The 18,848-nt window shown below is 38.3% G+C and overlaps 1 protein-coding gene across 1 annotated transcript in view; it reads right to left on the reverse strand.

Moving 5' to 3' along the window:
- Positions 1-18,848, reverse strand: part of HEPHL1 (hephaestin like 1) — a gene marked incomplete at both ends in the record, with an annotated part of 69,616 nt that overhangs the window by 21,722 nt on the left and 29,046 nt on the right. Inside the window, 9 exons of the mRNA XM_081281205.1 lie at positions 522-734; positions 3,473-3,623; positions 5,535-5,746; positions 7,289-7,420; positions 7,570-7,709; positions 10,071-10,239; positions 12,903-13,157; positions 16,099-16,278; positions 17,650-17,862. Coding sequence (XP_081137331.1) covers positions 522-734; positions 3,473-3,623; positions 5,535-5,746; positions 7,289-7,420; positions 7,570-7,709; positions 10,071-10,239; positions 12,903-13,157; positions 16,099-16,278; positions 17,650-17,862 — 1,665 coding nt within the window. The remainder of the gene's footprint in view (positions 1-521; positions 735-3,472; positions 3,624-5,534; positions 5,747-7,288; positions 7,421-7,569; positions 7,710-10,070; positions 10,240-12,902; positions 13,158-16,098; positions 16,279-17,649; positions 17,863-18,848) is intronic.

Consider the following 18,848-nt stretch of genomic DNA (forward strand, 5'->3'; position numbering starts at 1 on the left):
TGGACTACAGACACAATGCAGCTTTCCCTCTGGGAAAACCAAGAGTGCCCAAATGAATAAAAATAGAAAGGTCCCCAAATAACTCATACAAAGGCCACTAAAAGTCCCTAGGGATAGGATACCAAGCTAAAGTTATGACTACATTTATACCTACAGAAACTAAAGTCATCTACTGGGCTATCCAAGCCTGGAGGTGTTTCAGGGCAGCAGCTAGAATGATGTTCGTGCTTCATGAAAGCAAAATATGTCTTTTCTGAGGGATGAATTTTCACACATATGAATTAGGAGCATTCACTAGGGATTTGTGTGGCAAAGTCATTTAGAAGACACTCACTTCTGCTTTGTAGATGCCTCTGTCCTTTACACTATGTGTTCAGATTAAAATAGCCAGTATTCTCTGACTTGAATAAAAATTATTTCTATATCTTTCAAAGTGCCTAACATCTACAATTGCTTCTGGGGGAGGAAGCTCTGAGACTGAGTAGGAATCTGGTTACCTGAGATGGACCTGCCAAATTTACCTGCACGGTCTGGCTGCATGAATACCGTTGTGGACACGTGGGGAAACAGGGTCAGGGAATCGCGATGAGTCCCTCGTAGGTGGATAGTGTTGCCTTGAAAATAAACTCCATGCATGTCTGTGTCAGTGCCCATTCCAATCAAATGCCAGGAAACTCTGTCCTTTTTGCACATACTTAGGCCTGGCTGGTTGCCATACATATAGCCATTGATAGCTAAATGGAAGGGAGAGGACAGTCAGAGCCCACAATAATTATGTCCACATACTGAAACCACACTACTTTAATGAACAATTATCAGGATGTTTCAAGTTAGTGAAGAGTACAGAAGACCCTGATTATCAAAGAATAAATAGTACTAAGGAAGAAGCCACATGTGGAATCAATTTAAAATAGAGACCAAATTTAACAATGAGTAATAAAAATACACTGAAATTATTAAAAAATTTAACAAACATACACAAGGACACTAATTCTAAGAATCAATAAGGAATAAATAAGGTTTTTTTCTTGCATAATATTTCTGACAAAATTGTTTAATGGCATGATATAATACCACTCAACTTTACATTTTACTTTTACCAACCACAAAGATCATCATTCTTAGTAAAAATATTTGACTTCACTGTTCTCTCCAAATTTTCTTGACATAAAAATAGTTTTCTTTTGTGATTCTTATGCTGTCATGTCCTCTGTTAAATATCTCTTCCTTTGGTTGTTAATTCCTTTAGCTCTGCTAGACCTTCTTTGCAATGGCTTTGCATTCAATTCTAGAAGTTACCAGACATCCCTTTACTTTTTTCATGAATTCTGCATAAATTAAAATACTTTCAATGAATTGACATGGTTTGCATGTCTAATCAGTGGGAAGGAGTTTTGGGAGGGGGAGTAAGGGAACATTAAATTCATAAAAAATTAGCTCTGAAATAAATAAGTTTGTTTTATAGTAACGTTTACTTCCTTGCCCCAATAAAATAATTGAAGCATATTTAACAGTTTTTTAGATATGAATGAAGACCTTCTATGCTTCCAGAGTAACAAACTGATTTTATCTTTTACATTCAACCTCAATCCATTGACAGTAGCTCTCTGGACCAGTGTCTTGAGAAGAATTTAGAAATGACATTCTCACTCTATGAGGATAAATATCATGATCTAATAGCAGTGTCTGATGGGTGAGTGCACATACTTATGTCTCATACTTGATGTCCCCTAGAGAGATGAATATTCTGTCCTCTTCCTTCCTACTTCCTACTAAATGCCTGGGGTTAGAAAGAACAACAAGGCCACAAATGGCTTCCTGATATAATCTTGCTGTCAAATAAATAAAATTACTTTTGGTTCCTGTGTCTGCAGAACCAGTGGTGCTTGGTAACCATACTTTAAATCTTGGATTATTAGTAGAAATTTCAAGAAGCTCTGGGGCTCCTGAGATCACATATTCTCGGGCGGGGGAAGGAACCCTTGATACTGCTTTTGCAAATAAATAATCTAAATCTTGTCTTTCAAATATTAAAGAATATTTGTGTAAGCCATGGTGCTAATAAAGTTTAGTACTTGACTGGTTTGGTAGAGACTCTTCTCTTGACTTAGCACTCTTGTTTAAAGCTTTTCTTTCTAGGACATTCACTTGTTCAGCAAACACATTTTGAATACAGCCTACATAATAGATGCAACTCAAAGCATTGTCCCATGTGAGGGGCAGGTTAACTTTGTTGCTTTATTCCTCCCACTGCAGTCAAGCAAGATTGGAACTAGACATTGGTTTATAGTTGATCATACTGAGATATGTTATTTTCTTGGACTTTGCTTTAAGAATAACATGTCCTGCATTTCCAAAATATTTGAAAATGAGTTTTGTATTATCAAACCAGATTGGAGCTGAATTCAACATGGTCCATTCAGTTGTTTTATATTTTCTATATAATCACCTTCTGATGATGAATTCATTTTATAATTTGAATTCTCCATTAGGAATTACTATGTTTCCTTATTTTCAATTTAGTTTCCTTTTTTATATTACTAAGAAGTTCAGAAAGGAAATCATATTTAATTGTAGCAAAAGTTTTCAGAGATGGTCTTGAAAATGTATTGGTCCATGCTTTTCATTGGTCCAAGAGGGGACTCTATTGGAACTGAACATCAGGGACCCTGGGAGTCTAGGACCTGGTTGCTGTGGGTCACTTGTTAACCTGACTTTTGGGGATTCCTCAGCTGGGAGGGAGGCTCAGGGCTATTTTTAAATTCTTCCATAATATTTTCAAAGGCCATGTTATAGCCTAGATATTATTCTTGGTCTTAAAATGAACAATTCAGCATCTCTTATCTTACAGCACTTACTTTAGCACTTGGTCAGCTGCACACTCTTGCAGGCACTGAGTTTGGACCCTAGCTTATTACTCTGCCACCTTAGGTAATATGCTCAAGACTAATGAGAATCTTGTTGGTCATAACCAATTACCAGGTGGTTTGCTATTATAACACTTGGCATAAAGAGAGACAGGGAGAGAGAATTAGGTCATTCCTCCCAGATGAAGATCTTGGATAGGAACTGCTAGTCTTTTACAAATGAGCCCTTTCAGCAGTCATTTATATTATTTGATTAGGATACGTTGCTGTGTAAGTTTACCTCCTATTATATCTTGGGTTATCAGACTGGATGTTATTGTGAACACAAAGGAATTTTGTCAGCGATTTTCTTCATTTCTGATGTACTGTGATCTTTGCTAATTCAAATTCTGTATTTCTTGATCTAAGACTGATAAAGTGTTTTAAAAGTTATAATTAAGGATCATTATCTCCAAAAGATAACTTGCAAAGCATAGAATAATTTACTTCATGACCAAGAGCAATACTCAAGAGACCAAAATTCACATAGTTAAAACATTCCAAATACACTCACTTCAAATGCAACTAAACCTTTCATTTACAGGAGGGAAAACCATCCATCATACCATGCATTCGGTTGGATTTCACAAACTCTTTGTCTTCCTTGTCAACACTGAAGGGACTCCAGGTAAACTTCTGAATGTTTTCATCAAGATACCTGCTCAGATTCTCATCAAACACTGTGAGTAGTAGGTAAAATTCCTTGTCTATTCCTTTCTATAGAAAAGAAAGAAATGAATTCATAAAAAGTACAGCTTGCAGGAATTCAGAGCACTGATTCCCTTTTAAAGTTCACACAAAGTGGGGTATGGCTAATTAACATTAACCATAGATCCACCAGATCAATTTGTAAAACAGGATCCTGGGCATGACTCTAACAAGTTCACTTGACACCCAGAAAATCGTCTGTCTCATTTTATCCTCTCCTCTCTCCATGTGACTTCTTGCAAGAAACTATGTCCCTGCTCAGAAAACTTTCTGCACTATGCCCCCATTGTCAGGGTTATTTTTATGATTATTAAAATATGGTCTTATAGCACCTGGCCTTATGCTATGACATCTTTAGAATAGAGATGCATGGAGATGCAAACATCTCTTTCCATGTTCATCTTTCCACTTGCCTACAGAAACTGACACATCTTTTTTTGTTTGTTTTGTTTTGGTTCTGGGGATTGAACTCAGAGCTACATCCCCAGTCCTCTTTATTTTTTTATTTGAGACAGGGTCTTGCTAGGTTGCTTAGGTCCTTTTCATATTGCTGAGGTTGGCTTAAAACTTGTGGTCCTCCTGCTCCAGCCTCCCAAGTTGCTGAAGTTATGTTTTTAAGCTGTTTTACCACATCTGGATATGTTTCTTAAGTAGTTCTTGCATTGAAACATAACTTTCTATCTGGCCAAATGGATTTCTCTCTCAACCAAATTCTAGGTATGAAGTGCTTCAGATTACTTTTTTCCCATGAATCTTATGCAAGTGGTCTCATCAGAAGTAGTATCTGACTTGGGCAACAACTTCCACAAACTGTAAGATACTTCTAGCAAACCTTGAAGTTACCATTGAATGTATACAACAGGGGGAAAATCAGAATTATCTTACAAATATTTTCTGGCACTTAGTCTCATTGACTCGAGTATTTAACTGGTAGGAAGCAAGTTGATGTTCTGGGAAAAGGACAATTATATGCTCAAAGTCCTGAATTCTGCCAACTTTCACTACTTTCTAGGTGTATTTCCTGGACTATTACTCAATGTCTCTGAGCCTCAGGTTGTTCAGCTTTATAATGTGAATAATCATTCTGCTTTACGTCATATTCTTGTTGAGGCACAATACAAAGACTCTGTTTATTATATGTGCAATATACATTTCCAGGATCATTCCTTCATTCAGAGAAATAAAAATCTTAGATAGAGCAAGATACTTTGTGTTCCCTAAACCTAGAAATTCCTTTGATCCCAGAAGGAATTCCACACAATGCCCAATATTATAAAACATACTATTTAAATAAAATGCCTTGCAGTTTGTGAATGGTGATGTAATTGGTGAAGTAAATAGTGAAATGACTAGAATTTCCTCTTTTCATATGTGTTTAATAACATGTAGATGTAGCTTGAAGTGTTATGGTTTCCCCCACTACTCAGTGAGACCATCCAGGCCTCTAAATTGAGACAACAAGTTATCTACAATTTTTTTCTTTTGTTCCTTCACCCACAGACAGTAACTTCTAGTTTCCAGCAGGTAATTACAGTGTTTTCAGTGTTGCCTGCACACTGAATTCTCAAAAGATCACAGGAGATGGCCAGTGTGGGAAACCTTGTCCACAAAGAAGGATCTCAGCTGCATTACATGTAGATCTTTGAAGATTCCACAATTGAAGCAAGACAGAGAGTGTGAGTTCCACAGAATTCCAATACAATAACTGCTAGCTTCCTGGGTGGGCACTGGTAACTTTGGATATTTAGAAATTAAATTTACAAAAAAAAAAATAAAATAAAATAACCCTCATTATGTAGACATGAATTTCAAGAGAAATTGTTTTTGCAACTGACCCTGCATCACTTATCTAATCTCTGGCCATATCACTGATCCTTCCCTTATGCAACTCTGAAAACCTGGGGACATTTGATGACCTACCTGTGTCCCATCAGCATTGAGAACACCCTTTTTACAGACTAGCAAAGGCCCTACAAGGCCAGAACTGGTGTCCTTGATTGCGTCAACTGCTGAGAAGTATACATAGGTCAGGCAGGGGGGATCATCATCAGTTGGGCTTACGCTTTCTGGCACCGTCCACCTGTATGTGAAGGTTTCACCTGGCTTAACATGTGCCCCTGGTTTCAGAAATCCTGAGGATACAAATCAAACAGTTACTCAAAGCAACAGCCAAGAACATTAAACTTGTCAGACTGGGTCTTCATCCTTGAGCATCTCTCATTGGTGATGACGTATTTTGTAGGTCGGTTGTTTTCTCTACCAGGAGAGATCACTGTCATCCTCTGCTGTTTTATAAGACAGAAGCTTAAATCCAAGAATTATCTTTGTAGATTGTATTCTATTTTGTACTCAAATATCAGTTTAGCAAATATGAAAAGAGTGATAATAGGCTATTCGACAATTAAATGCAAATCCATAAAATATCGTGAGTGTCTTCTATATAAAATATACTTGGTATGATAGAAGATACCCAAAGAAAGGTAAGAAAGAGAACTTCATTCAAAGAGTTTGAAATATGGGAGACTGAACTAGGAAATAACCCAGAAAACTACAAGATAGAGAAAGTATGTGAATATCCAAGTCTAAGTTAATAAATGGCAAATCCAGGATTCATACTAAGGTTTGTCTGATTCCAAAGCCTGTGCATTTGATTCTCACATTCTATTGCCAAAGAACACAGCAAATCTCTTCTGCTAGACAAAGCCACAGACTCATTTTTCATCTTGTCCTGTGCTGTTCAAATACGTGTCCAGCATATTTGCTGAGTTAAAAAATGGAAAATAAAACCATTTTTATTGTCCCTGCTGTTCCGTCTGTATCCACACACAAAAAGTCATTCTGAACATTTTGACCAAGGAAGAGAGTACAGGCGCAGGAGATACTGCTGAGGCAGGAGAGGATGAAGATGGGTCTGGAAGAGGGAATTCTCCCTCCATTCCTTCCTTCTCCATCCCTTCTCTATCACCACAAAGTCTGCTCTCCACTGGGCCTGGCCTCACACTCAGGTATGAGGAAATATCCTGGGCAGCCGTGATGTCTGGTGCAGTGATGGAGACAGCTATGGAGAAACCAGGAGATTCCCCAAAGTAGCACCATGAGTGCAAGAACAATTCCTGAAGACAAAGGAAAAAAGCTACCCCTTGTATGTGCAGAGAGCCTGTGTTGCCTGCCCTCCAAGGGAGGGAGGCCATGTGGGATGGTCAACATACCATGCTGATTTGAAATAAAGGTTTGCTGGTAGAGCAAAGCTCTAAGATTTTGATGTTAACAAAACAGTGGAAATCAGACTTTCCCTTCAGCTTTTGTCAGCAGAATCCCATGCAACAGGTAGCAGGAACACTCTCCATCGTAGAGTAGGGAAAGTGATTGTGAAAATAGCTCACTTTGGATTTATTGCATTGTTGACAGGAAAGAAAAGAATGTAACATTTCATAAGAACCTAAGGTGGGCTATACCCTGTGCTCTGTTCCCTCCATTCCTTTCCAAAGCCCTATGAGGTGAGTGTTATTATCTGCATTTGATAGACGAGAAGAATACAGTTCAGAAAGTTTCAATAATTGTCCACACTCTCAGGACTGGTAAGGGAAGGGAGAAGGATCTGGACCAGGTCTGCCTAGCTCCTGATCCTTTGCTCACTCATTCTGTTTATTTCCTAAGTCCAGGCTGAGACTTACCATCTACATTTGGGCCTGCATCAGATGCTTTGTCATAGAGCACCCCATGGGGCAAAATGCTGTAGACTTTGTCAGCTTTGTTAGCAAAGGTCACGAGCAGGGTATCACCCACCTCTGCTTTGATGACTGGACCTGGGAAATATCAAGAGGAAGAAAGAGAAGAGGAGGAGAAGGGATAGAAAGAAGTGAATAGGAGCAGGAGGGTCATTCTGTGTGGGTGTATACTCCCAGCAGAAACATCTCCCACTTCAAAACCAGTCAAAAGGATGGTTTTACTGTACCAAGAATTCCAAGATGGGCTTCTGTCCCAGAAGGTCTCTTTCTCTCAGTAAAAGTTGCATCAGCATATTCTATATACTGAGCCTTCCAATATTTTCCTCCTATTCTTTTTTCCCCTTGTGTGAAGTACGTTGCAGAGTTACTGTGGAAAGACATAGGAATCTAGCTGAGTTTCTCAACATATCCACCAAAGTCCTTAATTATGGAGTTTCACGTTGTTATCCATCTCACTCACCCACCTGTCTCCCCAGAAAAAAAAAAATGGCACAAGTTACAACAAAATTCCTAGGAAGAGCTGACCAGCCTGAATGGTGCTCATGCTCATTTTTCTCTTAGTCATTACACTTTCTTCCCCAGAGGTCCAGTAATAAACGAAGTCACAGGTAAACTCCTTACCAATATTGGAGTCCCAAAATGATTTCCTACAAAGTAATAAAGAGCTAACTGGGTTCTCTGCAGAGTAAGCATTCCTCCACCTCTTGCTGATGTCAATATGAATAGTCTCTGCATATTGTAAGCTCTTTGATATCTGGCATGATTAAGGAATGGGATGCCTAGTTAATCCAATTACTTAATTAATGGAGGATTATTTTAGAAACTATACACATAAAATAACACTTTTTGAAGTTGTGAAATATAATAATATAACCTCTGACTAATACTACATCTCTGCTATCTTATTTCCATCAATGGTAGTATCATTCTTACAGTCATATAAATTGCTTTTCTTTTCTCTTTTTTTTAATGCCTCATACCCTTATCTCATGCATTCTTATTTTGTAAAAATGTTATAGCCTTTCTTTTCAACACTCTTTTTGCACCTCCTTTTTGCCTTTTTTCCCAGTTCATGCCCTCATCATCTTGGGTTTGGAACGTGATATGAACCTCCTAACTACACACTCGGCATCCTCTATCGTACACTGGCTCATTCATTTTTTTTTTCTCAGTGTGCACACTCCTGCAACATTAATTTCCAAAATGGTAATTTTCAATGTCATATACCTGCCCCCAAATATTCAACTGCTGTCAGTTGCCAATCAAATAATGTTCAAAATTATTAAAGGGCCTCTGCATTTTATATTCAGCTTATTCCAACTCTCTCCCTAATGCTCTAGGCAAATGCTCATTCCCCTGTCCACTGGTTATTCCGATGTATTTACTCTCTCCTGTACAGTAGGTGCTTTGCCCTTACCATTGCATCTAAAATTCCCCCCTCTTCATTATTCACTTAAATCAATTCTGTCACTCTTGAAGATTCTGTTTAAATCACACTTCCTCTGTGAAGTGTTCTTTGGCTATCTTTGTTCTTTCTGGACACCCAAAAAACTCACTTACTCTTATTTGTAATTTGCAAAGTTACTTCTCTTGCCCTGTGTACACAGCTACTTCCTCCACATAAAGTGAGAACACTTAGACATCTTTGCATCCTGCATGCCATTTAGTACATTGAGCTTTCATCTATCATGTTAAATATTGACTGAATATAATCTAATCTTTCATATTTTAGAAAGTATGCCAGGATTCTGGAAGGGTGCTAAAACACAATTTTAATGCTAATTTTCATTATTTTGTTTGGAAAAATACTGGCAAATAGAGAATGTTAATATTAAAGAGTTTTTCATATCCGGTTCCCATAAATTCTTTAGGCAAGGTTCAAGTGCTTCAGTTTGATGGAAGAATGTATGTACATATGTTTGAATGAATGAAATATGCAATTTTAAAACACATGGTGTTCTCTCATTGATCACAAAGCAAATTTCTTAAATATTCTCTCAAATGGGAAAATATATCATAGGGTAATAGCAATCATTCTTAATATCACATTGCACATTTTTAGTGCTTTCACAGACATCATTGCACATGATTGTGTAAGTCACAGAGTCCCCATCAACTTAATGAATTTCCAGATCCAATTTGAAAAATAGTATGTGCTATGAGTGCCTAGAGAACAATTAATTATGACTTAGAAGTCAGGGGAGGCTTCACTTAAGAGGCAACATTAGAGTCAGGCTTTCAGGAAAAATGGCATTTTACTGCACAGGGAAGAAAAGGGCATTTACAGCCTACAGAGGGGGGCATAACTTATGGTAGGTCACCCTAAAGCAAAGAGCTCACCTTAAAAAAAAAAAGGAAAAAGAAAGCAGGAAGAGAGGAACTCTTCTCCATTGGAAAAATGTCCTGTGTCATTCCCTCTTCAAGACTGGTCTGTTTCATCTGTGGAAAGGCTTTATTCATTCTGTCAGTTTAGTAGTTCTTGTAGCATGTAGCATTGTAATTTGTGCATGGGAGCTACTCAAGAAATGTTTGATGAAAGAATCTCATGCTCTAAGTTAGCCAGCATTTCATAAAGCACCAAATCCTCCACCCACTCTCAGCAGTAACATTATGCCATCTCTGCTGTTTGTCATCAGAGCAGCACTTGGAATACAAATGAGATCACAGGGAGAACCTAGCACATGCCTCTAGGGAGAGGAGCTTAGAAACATCAGTAAAGAGTGCTTACCTTTCAGAGGCATTTAGCTGGAGACCAGTGAATTTGTCATATCCTAGGGGACCATAATCCCAAAGAACTTTTTCTGCTGCTATAAAATAGCGCCTCTGTTGACCCTTCATCTTGGGGTGAGAAACACCACTTTTGCAGTTACCAACGTTGTATTGTCCCAGCATACCAGCTGCAGAACAGAAGGAAACCACAGCTAAGGTACAGATGAAATCATATAGTAAGAGATTGGTAGATTTGACTTCAGGAACATTAAAAATTTTATGGAGAAAATTGGACTATAAACAAAATTTAAAACAAAGGGTAAATTATAAGGAGTAAAATATCTGAAATATATATGATAAAAGATTCATATATAAAACATTCTTAAAATAAAGAAGAAAAAAGTAAATCTCCAATAGAAAATAAGCAAAGGGCTTAAATGGATTATTCATTAAAGAAATAATGTCAGCAATAAACTAATTAAAAAATAACTTAACCTTAATAGCAATCAAACATCACCATTGTTCATGGTAAAGATTAAAAAGACTAATAGTTCTAATAATTCAAAGTGTTGACAGATGAGTAGAGGCGAGATCTGCTAACACTCTGGGTGGAACATTAACAATTTTTAAAAGGGAATTCAGAAATATAGATTTTTTTGAAAAAAAAATCAAATTCTGAGGCAGGAATTCCAAATCTGGATGTTTTCCTAAAGAAATATTTAGACAAAATTGCAAACATACATGCAAATTGTTTATAATAGCAAAAACGTTGAAGAAAAATACAAGTGTTGAGCAATAAAGTGGTGGTTAAGTACATTGCAATCACCTCATTATGGACACTGGAAGTATTGGCAATTATGAAGTAGCTCTGTATTAACTGACATGGAAATATTGTTATGATACAATATTTGGGAAAAGTAAGTTATAAAGCAGTACCAACAGATAATTAGCAGACTAATTTTATTTTCTAAATGACCTGTGTATTTATATATAAGGATACAGAAAATAGTGAGGGAACAAGTTTATCAATATTGCTGGGTTTGATTACTGATTTTTAAAATTGAGTGGTATTTATTTTCTAATTTTGGGGGGAAGAGTACTAGGTATTAAACCCAGGGGCAGTCAGCCACTGAGCCACATCCCCAGCCCTATTTTGTATTTTATTTAGAGACAGGGTCTTACTGAGTTGCTTAATGCTTCACTTTTGCTGAGGCTGCTTTTGAACTTGTGATCCTCCTGCCTCAGCCTCCCAAGCCTCTGGGATTACAGGTATGCGACACTGCACCTGGTTTATTTTCTAATTTTTTACAATTATTTTCTGAAGGAATGGACATTTTAGGAAATATTCTATATCACAAGTGCCAGCTTATGTCCACAACTACTGGTCAAATTTAGCAATCTCACTAGTCTCAAACATTCCCTATTTTCTTGATGTTATATCTAGATTTGGAATTCCTAGGTCAGAGAGTTCCTTCCCAGATTTAGCAGCATGAAGCCTTTTCAGGATAGAAACCTTGTCCTATTCATCCTTGTCTTCCCAGACCAGTATCTGGTACACACCTACTGATCACCTCTTGAGTTGAATTTCACTCGAATAACCCAGCTGACTAATGCTAAGATTAGTTGCATACAGTTAACAGGAAAAAGAATGTGCTATCAAAGCAGCCTTGAACAGTTGGATTTCTGTACCTAAGTGACTGTGTGTAGTCAGTAGTATCTAAATTTAATCAGACATTATTTCTGAGCTAACACGTTTTTCTCTTCCTATTTTTACTATGTTAGGCCAGACCCTTTGTGTCATAATTCTAATGTTATTGGTGCTTCTTAATTAGCTTTTAGTGGCCTAAATTTACACATAGAATCCTTTCTGCACATACACATCATATCAACTTTCCCAAACTGCTGCAATGATCACAGTATGTTGCCTAGTGTGCCTGAGGATCTAGGAGAATCACAATTACCTTTCCAGACACAGTGCCACCTCCTTCACTTGATCATTCAGTGCCCTTCCCACCAGGGCACAACCTGCCTCCCTAGCTTTCTCACTTATGGTTCTCTATCTAGTGTGGACCTCATGGTCCAGCTAACTAAGGACCTCTTCTATGTTGTCCCAATGAACCAGGACCAAGTCTTTCAACAGGCATTTAATCAACAAATGTTTTTCATCCACCTATGGTTGGCCCTGGAGAATGCTGTGTGTCAATTTCTCTGTTTAGGAAGAATGTACTTATAAAGTAGCCTGGAGATGAGATGAACTGATATAATTACTTAAAAGAACTGTTATAAAGGAAATTCAAGAATTGGATGGGGAATTGATCCTGATTATCTAGAAAGGACTTTCCAGGGCTGAAAAAAAAAAAATCATCATTCTATTCACTGTCGCTGAAAGAGAACATGTGCTTTTCTCAGTTCATGTTTCTTATTCTTGGAAAAATTTTTCTTTTCTTGCTCATCTACTCAATTACCACCCACATTTCAAGGCTTGGCCCTTCAGAAGTCCTGCAATTGATCCAAAATAGTGACTATAGCACCCAAAGAGTGTTCTCTCATTCTGCTTCACATTTTACTCATTTCATAAATATCCAACCATGTCTAACTACTAGAAGGTTCCTTGAAGTTCTGACCATTTTTTCCATCATCACCTTCATCCTGTTATTAGGGAGGTGATTAATAAATATCTGTTGACATAATGCCAACTCAATACACACTGTATTTTCCTATGTTTAATGTTTAAGTAGACACAATACCTATAGGAACCTACATAACAGCAAGCCTTTAGACAGGTACCAGCGGCTGTGCGGTTCCACCACACCATTCTAAGCATCTTCTCACAGGTCTCCATCTCTGTTACCTTGTAGGTGATCACTGACTTGGCAGGTTATCATCCATTTCCCAGGGTTCTTGACTATCATTTCTGTCGTAAGGAAGGTGGCTGGGAACAGGTTGACAGTATCAGTCCGATGCCCTCTGCTGATGAAGGTGTTTCCATAAAAGTAGATAGAATGGATGTCTATTTCATTCCCCATTCCAAATAGGTGCCAGGACACGGATTCACCAACACACATTTCTGGCTCGGGGAAGTTTCCAAAGAGGTATCCATTGAGGGCTGAAAACAAAAACACACTAGTGGAAGAGACTCCCCTGCAGAGGCAAGCAGGACCAGAGATGTTGGTAATATGTACTCTAGCACAGCTGGGAAATCAGTGCAGATCATTTCTAATGTTTTCATGCAGAAATTCTGGATCTTAAAAAAAATGCCTTAGAAAGGAACGAAAATCTTTGTATTGGTCTTTTTTTTTTTTTAGAGAAAAGTACCTCATAAGATGAAAATCAGCACACATTAAAAATAGCCTTGGAGCTTCTGTTTGAGTAGTCATGTGCTCAAGCATAAAGCCAGCCCTGCTCACACTTCCAGGATGGCCCAGTCACCATTTAGCCTGATTCTCCATTACTCAAGAAACCTGTCTTGCTCATCTTACGGCTTATGCAACCAAGCAGGAAATACTGGCACATAGTGTTGTTAGGTATAGCTAGCAATGAGCAGTGAAATGGACAGCAAGGTCACAAGTGTACTTTAAATCACTTTAGGATCTTCTCTAAGCTACTTTCAAAGCAGCTGAGAAAGCAAAGGGTGCTTGTTTATTTGTAGAAAACAGAATCAAAGGAGCTAATGGGAAAAATACATCAAAGAAAAGAATTAATGGGATTAATTCTTGACAGGGTCCATTGAGATTGGTGTGAAGCTAGGAATTATGGCTATGGGTGTCTCCATCTGTCTGGGAAGGAAGAGTCTTTTAGTAATGCAGGTGTACTAAAGTAACTTCTGATCAGCTTTTGAGCCCAGTGCCCACATTAACATGGGATTGACTTGTAGACAACAGCCCCCTAAATAGGATGGCCACCATAAGGGTTCCAGACAGGACCAACTAATGTCAAAAACTCCACTGCCCAACACGAAGGAGGAGTTAAACACCTGATTGGCAAAGAGTACAGAAAGTTGTCCCCAGTTCTTCTGGTAAACACCAAACAGTAATAGATTTGGAGACAGCATTGTCTCCTTTGTCTCTGCTGAGAGATTCTCCCTAGAGATTGCTCTCTGCTTAAGCCTCACTTTGCTTTTACTTTGCGTTCCTTTTGCATGGCTTTTAGTGTCTGACTTTAAAATTTTCTCTTTTCAGAACACAAGAATCGAGTTTTGGCATTTTAGCTCCCCCACTTTTCTATGATGATAATTAATTAAATGACAAAAGCATGCTAAGATAAAAAAGGAAAGGAAATGGTTAGAGGACACTATGAGATGTTTATATTTTATTACTTTAAAAAGCAGAGAGGAAAAGGCAGCTTTTATTAGATGATAGTGGGGCAGAATCTTATCAGTTGAGCTTATGCCATTAGGCCAGCCCTGAATGCTTTTAAAACATCTAAATGCTAGCCAGGACTTGACCAGTGCAGTAAAGAACTTAATTCAGATCTTAGGAAAAGTCACTGCATCCCTTCTTTTTTTAAATTCAAACTGAGATAAAAAGGTATTGTTACTAAGATAATAATGACTTAGGCTGCACACTTAATTCTAAGTCATTTTAGTAAATTTAAATAAATTGACTGATAAATCTTGTATTAATTGAACATCTTACATGGATTAGGTTTTTTGTTTTGTTTTGTTTCTTAAATATACTTGATCAAATCTCCTTGGCCAGTCTTGAAGAAGGATTGATTGTTTTCCAACACCTCTTTGCACACAGGCTGGTTTTTATTTAAAGTATGGTCTATATCTGGTTATGTAATTCATTCTTTTTTTGGGAGGGGGTGCATTCTCACTTCAAAAAATAAACACTATGGAAGGATTATGTGAGTAACCAAGTCTGAAGCCATCATGTTACCCTAGTAGTTTCCAGCAACATTTGAGACCTTCACTCCCATTTTGTAAAGAACAGGAATAAAGCTGATCATGCAATGATTTGAATTTAGGTCTTTGTTAACTTCAATCTTCAATGTTTCTCTGTTTCCCTCCCCTTTCTCCTCTCCCTCACTTTCATTCATCCAAAAATGGTTTCCAAACACCACAAAGGGTATGTTGTACAATGGAAATAGAGTACCCACGATCATGTCTCAACCAGCTTTAGACTCAAGCATAGCCAAATTAAACTTTATTTGCTATGAGAATTCTCTCAGGTTCTCCCAGGCAACAATCTATCACTAATTGTCATTTTGACTTTATACAAGTCATTGATGTTCTGTTGTGGGGGGATCCGATGATCTTCAGTTCCTTCCCTTTCTTTTATGATTTTAGGACTACATTGAGGCTGCCTCTGCTAGGATGATTCTGAGAGACAGGCAAGCAGAAGATGGGGATCATTAGCAACAAATAAAGTGAAATGTTTCTGTTGAAGATTTCCCTTATGCTCACTAGCACTCTCTAGGAAAAGACTGAAAAATATAACTGGATCCCCAACATCTTAAGATGATTCATTAACCCACTGCTCTGCAAAAGAGACATGGGAAATTTTTCTGTTTCACCTGACAGCGTAACTACAGAAATTCACTATTTTGAACAAATAAAAAGTCTGGTAGACAATGAATGCTTGATAAATCTTGCACTTTCAAAGAATGCCTGGGACACATAACAAATTCGCAAGTGTGTACTTAAACCCCATGTACAGGAAAGATCTTAAAATTTAGCAGCCACTCATAAAATGCTTGATGGACAAGGCAAGAGGTTGGATTATTATGTGGTAAAGATTTTATTCTCCTTTCTGTCAATCCTCTGGTCTCACCTCAGGCACTGATTCTTTCCTGAGTTTAACATAGATTCTCCATTATCTCTCCCACAGCCTTGTCCATTCTTCATACACAAATTAGCTCATATCTATTGCCTGTCTTCCCTCCGATTGTGCAGGCTCCAGTGTATATCATGTCCCATATCACTGCCATCACTGAGTTATACATCTTGCCAAGCCAGGTTTGGCATTCCCATGCATCTTGCCTCCTGTGTAGTACCTTGCAACACAAGGGTCCCTGGCGTGTGTTTGAGGACACAAGATACTCACCGTGCATTTTGTTGCTTCTCTGGAAAACAGCATCATCTTTGTCCACTGAACTGGGTTTAGTGCAGAAATGCTGGATATTTTCATCAAGGTACCAGCTTTGGTTCTCATCCACAAGTGTAAACATTATAACAAACTCTCGATCCACATCAGTCCTTGTCCCTGAGTACCTGTTCAGAATACCTGTTGAGTACATTCAAGAGAGTAAAGAGTTCAAGGTGAATGAAATCAAAGTGAGCTTTCCTTCCTTCCTATCAGGGAGGTCTGAAGCTTGCCAAAGACCTAAATACCCAAGGATAGACCACAATATAAAGTGATCTAAGACTTTGGTGGAAATGACGAACATAGAAGACAAAAAATCATACAACAGAACTCTTCACAGTCATGGTCTTAGAAACCTGGCCATCTCTCAAGAAGGTAGACTTTATTTTGTGGTACTAAGGATTAAACCCAGAGATGCTCTACCATTGGGCTACATCCCAAGCCCTTTTAATTTTCTTTTTTTTTTTTTTTTGAGACAGGGTCTCACTGAACCACCCAGGCTAGCTCCAACTTGCAATCCTCCTGCCTTAGCCTCCTAAGTATCTAGGACTCCAGGCATGTGCCAACAGACCCAGCTCATTTCTCTCTATCTTTTTTTTTAAACAAAACCATCTGCTTCAGAATGCTGAAGAATGTGATGAGTCTTAGAATCTGAAGTATTGCCCTTTGCTACAGTGTCAGATTGATTTTTCTGTTTTAGAATAATTGTTTAAGTCTTAAAGGAAGTTCAGAAGAAGAAGCACATCCTGTGTAAAACAAGAAAAGAAAGTGAAAAACAAATGCCAAATGTCTTCTTTGATATAAGGAGAACAACTAAGAACAGAGCAGGGCGGAAGAACATGAGAAGAAGATTAACATTAAACAGGGACAAGAGGTGGGAGGGAAAGGGAGAGAGAAAGGAAATTGCATGGAAATGGAAGGAGACCCTCATTGTTATACAAAATTACTATAAGAGGAAGTGAGGGGAAAGGGAAAAAAAACAAGGGGGAGAAATGAATTACAGTAGATGGGGTAGAGAGAGAAGATGGGAGGGGAGGGGAGGGGGGATAGTAGAGGATAGGAAGGACAGCAGAACACATCAGACACTAGTATGGCAATATGTAAAACAGTGGATGTGTAACCGATGTGATCCTGCAATCTGTATACGGGGTAAAAATGGGAGTTCATAACCCACTTGAATCAAATGTATGAAATATGTCAAGAACTACGTAATGTTTGAACAACCAATAATAAAAATTTAAAAAAAAAGAAAAAGAAAAAAAATAAATAGATAGATAGATATGTTTTTTGTACTAAACGAGAGAAGTACTTTAAAAACAATAAAACACAATAAATAACCTAAAGTGGATGGGAAATAGCAAGATATCATAAAATAAACTAAATAGTGCATTTTGGGGAAAAAAAAGAAAAGAAAAGAAAAGAAAAAAAAAGAAAGTGAACCAAGGCCTGAATCTTGTTCACACTTTGAACACACCAGGTAGGCACAGGCTCCTGGGGTTGGGGGATCCTCACCTTCCTTACACACCAGTAGGGGGCCAATCAGCCCAGAGCAAATGTCCTTAGGGGCATCAATGTGTGAATGGTACACCCAGGTCAGGCAGTTGGCATCTGCAGAAGTAGGTGCATATTCTTCTCTCACTGGCCAGACATAGGTATAGTTTTTGCCAGGAGGAACCATGTCATCATCCTTGTTCCTTCCGGATGTTCCATCTGGGTATAAGGCTCCTTCCAAGGGAAGAGAAAGCATAGTTAGAACACAGAGCTCCCTTGCTGTAGTGGACAGGACCAGAGCTTTGGAATCAAACATGACCAATTTAAAAAGTATTTCAAAGGGACCTGGGGCAAGTCACTTCAGTTCTCAACGCCTCTGTTGTTCATCAGTGAGACTAAAATATTAGTATCTACCCACAGTGAAGAAAACTGAATGATGCAATGTGTACACAGTGCTTTACCCAGAAATAGGAACTTAATAAATGCTCATGATAAAGATTTTCTGCTAGGCCTACTGCACCAGACAGAAAGATTTCCATCTACCTTACTTGGTATTAACTGGAGAAGGAAGGAGAAGTAGCCACAGGAAGAAATAATGAACAGTTCTTAAAGACTTATTTTACATTCTGCACCTGTGTAGGTCTCACAAGAGATAGAAAGCAAGGGTATGATCTCTTTCTGCTTCTAGGGATCTTACAGTTCTGTGGGGCAGACCAGAAAGTACGTTATGAACTCACGGGACCACTGGCGAAAAAAGCATGCTCATGTGTGGAATGTAATTTTGGGTCAAATTAAAGAGTACCTCAGAGAAGACCTGTAGCAAGATGGAGGAGACCTGTAACAAGGTAAAGGGCCTTCACAGAGTGATTAGGACAGGTAGACGGGGAAGTCCCTTGTTCTGTCTTATAAACTAGGATCACATGTGATTTTTTTTTTCCTTTTTCTTTTGGGTACCAGGAATTGAACTCGGGAGCCCTCAACCACTGAGCCACATCCACAGCCCTATTTTTGTATTTTTTATTTAGAAACAGGGTCTCACTGAGTTGCTTAGTGCCTTGCTATTGCTGAGGCTGGATTTGAACTCCTGTCTCAGCCTCCTGAACCACTGGGATTATAGGTGTGAGCCATCTTGCTTGCCTGGCATGATTTTTCAATTAGGAAACTGCACTGCTAAAAATAGTGCAAAAACCACTTGGGTAGAAGGCTGGTGAGCACTCTGT

This window comes from Spermophilus citellus, assembly GCF_964194105.1.
Source record: "Spermophilus citellus genome assembly, chromosome: 2".
NCBI lineage: Eukaryota > Metazoa > Chordata > Mammalia > Rodentia > Sciuridae > Spermophilus > Spermophilus citellus.